Source organism: Rutidosis leptorrhynchoides, chromosome 4 (genome assembly GCF_046630445.1).
Source record: "Rutidosis leptorrhynchoides isolate AG116_Rl617_1_P2 chromosome 4, CSIRO_AGI_Rlap_v1, whole genome shotgun sequence".
Classification (NCBI taxonomy): domain Eukaryota; kingdom Viridiplantae; phylum Streptophyta; class Magnoliopsida; order Asterales; family Asteraceae; genus Rutidosis; species Rutidosis leptorrhynchoides.
Window position 1 is genome coordinate 494156431 of NC_092336.1, and position 7961 is coordinate 494164391.

The following is a 7961-nucleotide window of genomic DNA, read 5'->3' on the forward strand; positions in this document are numbered from 1 at the left end:
GTACCTTCAATGTACCTTGGAGATTTATTTACCATTATGTGTTGTGTTGTGTTGTGTTACCATCCAATTTAGTGAAATAAACTTTAATTTGAACAACAAATATTATATATTATCTCATACTACATTTATGGATTACACAACAAATAACACAACTTACAGACATATAACATACACGACAGTTAAACAGAAAACATACGAACACACATACCTAAACATTCATGACTGTTAAACACATTTTAAACACAAAGAAGAAGCTAATCATCACTCAAATTGTAAGTGGAGCCAAATTGTGTTGAGCATGAGTCTTCATGTTTTCCTTTACCCTTGCCCTTTACCAACCCCTTCAGCTTTGCCTTTGTTTTTGAGTTACACTTGGACTTTTGTTTACCTTCAGAAAGATCATAATGTGCGGTGCAAGTTGATCTAGTATGTCCATATTCCAAGCAACGACTGCATTTTCTTTTAGATTTGAAATTATCTTTGTCCTCTCCTTGGGACGGTATACGAGCAGTACTCTTCGGTCTACCCGATTGTCGCTTTGTAACCAATGGCGGTAGGACGGTTTGTAGGTGTCCTGGATCTATCCATTCAGAAATATGATCTAGCGGGTTAATATCTTCCATGTATGCCGACTTGTACGTTTCAGTGTGGAAATACTTCTGAACGTGTGTAGCAACGTTACGTAGGACAAAATACCTTGCTAGTGCCATTACATGTCCACAGGGTATACCGGAAAACTGCCATTGTTTACATGTGTAAGTTTTATCTTGTAGATTGACTTTACCGCCTTTTTTCATATCCAATACCTCAAACTTAACTTGTGATATCGGTTTGGCAGTCCAACTAATAGACTTACGATTTCTTTTACCAAGCTTACGCTCTGCATATGGTGTGACAGGTGTTGTTAAACCATCAGCAGTGTTTCGGTGTTCCCAAAACCATTGTTGAACTGAAGCTCTAAAGAATTCAAGAAGCATTGTAATCGGGAGTTTCCTCGCATGAACTGACAGTGCGTTCATTGACTCTGCACTATTAGAAGTTAGGTAAGCATACCGAACACGATCTGCATGATTTCTAGACCATCTGTTGATGCCAACAGTAGTGAGTGTACGTGCACTGTCTAGGATACGTCGTGGTAGTATAGCATAGTGGTGATCAAAATCAGATTTTCTATACGGTTTGCACATTTTCTAGTAGTGCCACTCGTAACTTTTAACCCTTTTAGACACACTTTTGAGGTTTCCCAACAAATGTCTAGCACATAGTGCATGAAATACTTCTGGAAATACATTTGATATGCCAGCAGCTATTGCAGGTGCCTTGTCAGATATAATGGTAAGATTAACAATACAACACCCCGAAGACTGTAGAGAGTCTCTTAGATTACCAAAAAACCATGTCCAATGATCGGTGGTCTCTCCTGCTCCAATACCGTAGGCTAATGGAAGGATTCCATTGTTAGCTGTAGTGACCCGAACTTTTCCATGTTTATATATATTAATTGAGATTGATATTTACATGATTAAATGTTTCCAACATGTTAAGCAATCAAACTTGTTAAGACTTGATTAATTGAAATAGGTTTCATATAGACAATTGACCACCCAAGTTGACCGGTGATTCACGAACGTTAAAACTTGTAAAAACTATATAATGACATATATATGGTTATATATATAGTTAACATTATATTATGATAATTAAACATATCATTAAGTATATTAACAATGAACTACATATGTAAAAACAAGACTACTAACTTAATGATTTTGAAACGAGACATATATGTAACGATTATTGTTGTAACGACATTTAATGTATATATATCATATTAAGAGATATTCGTACATCATAATATCATGATAATATAATAATTTAAAATCTCTTTTGATATTATAAACATTGGGTTAACAACATTTAACAAGATCGTTAACCTAAAGGTTTCAAAACAACATTTACATGTAACGACTAACGATGACTTAACGACTCAGTTAAAATGTATATACATGTAGTGTTTTAATATGTATTTATACACTTTTGAAAGACTTCAATACACTTATCAAAATACTTCTACTTAACAAAAATGCTTACAATTACATCCTCGTTCAGTTTCATCAACAATTCTACTCGTATGCACCCGTATTCGTACTCGTACAATACACAGCTTTTAGATGTATGTACTATTGGTATATACACTCCAATGATCAGCTCTTAGCAGCCCATGTGAGTCACCTAACATATGTGGGAATCATCATTTGGCAACTAGCATGAAATATCTCATAAAATTACAAAAATATGAGTAATCATTCATGACTTATTTACATGAAAACAAAATTACATATCCTTTATATCTAATCCATACACCAACGACCAAAAACACCTACAAACACTTTCATTCTTCAATTTTCTTCATCTAATTGATCTCTCTCAAGTTCTATCTTCAAGTTCTAAGTGTTCTTCATAAATTTCAAAAGTTCTAGTTTCATAAAATCAAGAATACTTTCAAGTTTGCTAGCTCACTTCCAATCTTGTAAGGTGATCATCCAACCTCAAGAAATCTTTGTTTCTTACAGTAGGTTATCATTCTAATACAAGGTAATAATCATATTCAAACTTTGGTTCAATTTCTATAACTATAACAATCTTATTTCAAGTGATGATCTTACTTGAACTTGTTTTCGTGTCATGATTCTGCTTCAAGAACTTCGAGCCATCCAAGGATCCGTTGAAGCTAGATCCATTTTTCTCTTTTACAGTAGGTTTATCCAAGGAAATTAAGGTAGTAATGATGTTCATAACATCATTCGATTCATACATATAAAGCTATCTTATTCGAAGGTTTAAACTTGTAATCACTAGAACATAGTTTAGTTAATTCTAAACTTGTTCGCAAACAAAAGTTAATCCTTCTAACTTGACTTTTAAAATCAACTAAACACATGTTCTATATCTATATGATATGCTAACTTAATGATTTAAAACCTGGAAACACGAAAAACACCGTAAAACCGGATTTACGCCGTCGTAGTAACACCGCGGGCTGTTTTGGGTTAGTTAATTAAAAACTATGATAAACTTTGATTTAAAAGTTGTTATTCTGAGAAAATGATTTTTATTATGAACATGAAACTATATCCAAAAATTATGGTTAAACTCAAAGTGGAAGTATGTTTTCTAAAATGGTCATCTAGACGTCGTTCTTTCGACTGAAATGACTACCTTTACAAAAACGACTTGTAACTTATTTTTCCGACTATAAACCTATACTTTTTCTGTTTAGATTCATAAAATAGAGTTCAATATGAAACCATAGCAATTTGATTCACTCAAAACGGATTTAAAATGAAGAAGTTATGGGTAAAACAAGATTGGATAATTTTTCTCATTTTAGCTACGTGAAAATTGATAACAAATCTATTCCAACCATAACTTAATCAACTTGTATTGTATATTATGTAATCTTGAGATACCATAGACACGTATACAATGTTTCGACCTATCATGTCGACACATCTATATATATTTCGGAACAACCATAGACACTCTATATGTGAATGTTGGAGTTAGCTATACAGGGTTGAGGTTGATTCCAAAATATATATAGTTTGAGTTGTGATCAATACTGAGATACGTATACACTGGGTCGTGGATTGATTCAAGATAATATTTATTGATTTATTTCTGTACATCTAACTGTGGACAACTAGTTGTAGGTTACTAACGAGGACAGCTGACTTAATAAACTTAAAACATCAAAATATATTAAAAGTATTGTAAATATATTTTGAACATACTTTGATATATATGTATATATTGTTATAGGTTCGTGAATCAACCAGTGGCCAAGTCTTACTTCCCGACGAAGTAAAAAATCTGTGAAAGTGAGTTATAGTCCCACTTTTAAAATCTAATATTTTTGGGATGAGAATACATGCAGGTTTTATAAATGATTTACAAAATAGACACAAGTACGTGAAACTACATTCTATGGTTGAATTATCGAAATCGAATATGCCCCTTTTTATTAAGTCTGGTAATCTAAGAATTAGGGAACAGACACCCTAATTGACGCGAATCCTAAAGATAGATCTATTGGGCCTAACAAACCCCATCCAAAGTACCGGATGCTTTAGTACTTCGAAATTTATATCATATCCGAAGGGTGTCCCGGAATGATGGGGATATTCTTATATATGCATCTTGTTATTGTCGGTTACCAGGTGTTCACCATATGAATGATTTTTATCTCTATGTATGGGATGTGTATTGAAATATGAAATCTTGTGGTCTATTGTTACGATTTGATATATATAGGTTAAACCTATAACTCACCAACATTTTTGTTGACATTTAAAGCATGTTTATTCTCAGGTGAATACTAAGAGCTTCCGCTGTTGCATACTAAAATAAGGACAAGATTTGGAGTCCATGTTTGTATGATATTGTGTAAAAACTGCATTCAAGAAACTAATTTCGATGTAACATATTTGTATTGTAAACCATTATGTAATGGTCGTGTGTAAACAGGATATTTTAGATTATCATTATTTGATAATCTACGTAAAGCTTTTTAAACCTTTATTTATGAAATAAAGGTTATGGTTTGTTTTAAAAATGAATGCAGTCTTTGAAAAACGTCTCATATAGAGGTCAAAACCTCGCAACGAAATCAATTAATATGGAACGTTTTTAATCAATAAGAACGGGACATTTCAGTTGGTATCCGAGCGTTGGTCTTAGAGAACCAGAATTTTGCATTAGTGTGTCTTATCGAGTTTGTTAGGATGCATTAGTGAGTCTGGACTTCGACCGTGTTTACTTGAAAAATGATTGCTTAACAAATTTTGTTGGAAACTATATATTTTTAACATGTGAATATTATGTGATATATTAATCTCTTAACGCGTTTGATATTATGTGATAGATGTCTACCTCTAGAACAAGTCCCATTGACTCACCTAATAATAATGAAGAGTCAAATGTAAATTGGAATGATTCGTGGACTGATTCACAAGTTCCCGAAGAGGAACCGGAAGAAGAGTCGGAACCGGAAGAAGAATCGGAACCGGAAGAAGAATCGGAACCGGATGAAGAAATAGAACCGGTGGGGGAAATAATAAAACGGTTAAGTAAAAGAAAATCCTCAACCAACCGACCAAGGTTAATTATGGTCAATGGTGTTTCCGCCAAGGAAGCAAAATATTGGGAGGATTACCAATTCTCCGATGAATCGGATTCCGACGAGAATTCCGATGATGTTATAGAAATTACCCCAACTGAATTTAAAAAGGCAAAAGAAAATAATAAGGGAAAGGGCATAAAAATAGAGAAATCTAATTCCAACCCCGATGAACTTTATATGTATCGTCAACGCCCGAAGTCCTTAAGTTGTAACAATGACCCGGGAACCTCTAAACCACCAGGTTTTTCTAAACCAATGTGGACAACGACGGCTCGTATTAGGGGAACATCATATATCCCTAGAAACTTGGCAAAACGAACCAAAACCGAAGAAGAAGAAACGAGCGAGTCGGAATAAGATAGTTGTATTCGTGTGGTGTAATATATGTAATATAGTGTTCTTATGCTTTATGATATATGTAAAAATTGCTTGTATTAATAAGTATTTTTTTTATGAATCTAACTCTTGTCTATTTTACAGTTTAAAAACACAAAATGGATAGACAACCTAATATTTTAAGAGACCTACCCGGAGACATGATTGATGAAATCTTGTCTAGAGTCGGGCAGAATTCCTCGGCACAACTATTTAAGGCGAGATCAGTTTGTAAGACATTCGAAGAACGTTCCAAGAATGTCTTGGTTTATAAGAGACTTTCGTTTGAAAGATGGGGGATATCACATTGGGAAACCCATAAGTTACGATGTGTTTACTTTGATGCATATATTGCGGGGAACCCAAATGCTATTTTACGCAACGGGTTAAGAAATTATTTTGACTCAATATATCCGAATATTGGACTTCGTGATTTAGAAAAAGCGGCTAACATGCAACATAAAGAAGCATGTTATGCTTACGGATTAGTAATGTTCGCTTCTCACCAAAGTGAGAACAAGAACATCGGGCTACAACTATTAAACAAAACGTTTCCACAAGTGACGGAGTCGGTAATTGGGGTAAGAAATGAGGTTTTTAGATTATTACGGGACTGTTGGACATTACGTAACCCTCGTCCCTTTGACGACGTTACAACACGCTGTCTTATCAACGGCCATAACGGTTATGTTGCACAAGACCAAGGATGGGAAGTAGTCCTAGTAAAACCAGAATGCATGACTTGTTTCTGGACGTATGAATTACGTGTCTTTATTGCCTTTGCTGAACGACTTGTGTACTAGCTAGAATTATCTTCACAACTATCTTGTATCAAAGCTATTGTGTGCTATATTTCATGCTTTATGTAAAATAAGCGGTATTGTAAGTTTATAAAATATTGTATAAAAGTTTGAACGCGAAATATTATTATAATCAGTTTTTCATATAGAATTGTAGTAGTTGAATTGTATATTAGCTACTAAGTATGAACTTAACGGGTAGGTACTACCCGAATTTAAACTTATAAAACGCTAATATGAAGAAAAAGCTTTTATAAATGAGTTCATATTATGCTACGAAATACTATTAACTACTCTTAATATTCTGTATGATTAACTTGTTCCATTTAACTATTTTGAAGGAAATGGCACCGACTACTCGACACACCGTGAATATGAATGAAGAGGAATTCCGTACTTTTCTAGCTTCAAACATAGCTGCAGTACAGGCTGCGCTACATACCAACAATAACCTTGGATCTAGCAGTACAGGAAATCGTGTAGGATGCACCTACAAAGAATTCACTGCCTGCAAACCTTTGGAATTTGATGGAACCGAAGGACCGATCGGATTGAAACGGTGGACCGAGAAGGTCGAATCGGTGTTTGCCATAAGTAAGTGTACTGAAGAGGACAAATTAAAGTACGCTACGCATACCTTCACAGGTTCTGCGTTAACATGGTGGAATACCTATCTAGAGCAGGTGGGACAAGACGATGCGTACGCACTACCGTGGTCAGCATTCAAGCACTTGATGAACGAGAAGTACCGTCCCAGAACCGAGGTCAATAAGCTCAAGACAGAACTTAGAGGGTTACGAACCCAAGGATTTGATATTACCACGTACGAAAGACGATTCACAGAATTGTGCCTATTGTGTCCGGGAGCATTCGAAGATGAGGAAGAGAAGATCGACGCGTTTGTGAAAGGATTACCGGAAAGAATCCAAGAAGATATAAGTTCACACGAGCCCGCCTCCATACAACAGGCATGTAGAATGGCTCACAAACTCGTAAACCAAATTGAAGAAAGAATTAAAGAACAGACTGCTGAAGAGGCCAATGTGAAGCAAGTCAAAAGAAAGTGGGAGGAAAACGGTGATAAGAATCACCAATACAACAACAACAGCAATTACAACAATAATCGCAACAATTATCCCAACAATCGCAACATCAATCGCAACTACAACAAACGGCCCAACAACAACAACAACAACAACAACAACAGCAACTACAACAATCATCCCAACAACAATAATAACCGCAACAACAACAACAATCAGAAGCAGCTATGCCAAAGGTGTGAAAAGAATCACTCGGGGTTCTGCACCAAATTTTGCAACAAGTGTAAAAGAAATGGTCATAGCGCGGCGAAGTGTGAGGTCTACGGACCAGGGGTTAATAGAACGAAAGGAACAAATGTTGTCGGAACGAGTAATGGCGGAGCAAATAGTGTCAGAGCAAGTTATGCCAATGTAGTTTGTTATAAATGTGGAAAACCGGGCCACATTATTAGAAATTGCCCGAACCAGGAGAATACGAATGGACAAGGCCGTGGAAGAGTTTTCAATATTAATGCGGCAGAGGCACAGGAAGACCCGGAGCTTGTTACGGGTACGTTTCTT

General features: G+C 35.4%; 1 protein-coding gene across 1 annotated transcript; it reads right to left on the reverse strand.

The window, feature by feature from the left end:
• Nucleotides 1-254: 254 nt before the first annotated feature.
• Nucleotides 255-1187, reverse strand: LOC139842389 (uncharacterized). Its single transcript, XM_071832533.1, has one exon. The coding sequence runs from the start codon at nucleotides 1185-1187 to the stop codon at nucleotides 255-257; it is 933 nt and encodes a 310-aa protein (XP_071688634.1).
• Between the last annotated feature and the right edge of the window lie 6774 nt (nucleotides 1188-7961).

Coding starts and splice junctions, on each gene's coding strand:
- LOC139842389 (XM_071832533.1), bottom strand. CDS start 1,187: ATGTGCAAACCGTATAGAAAATCTGATTTTGATCACCACTATGCTATA.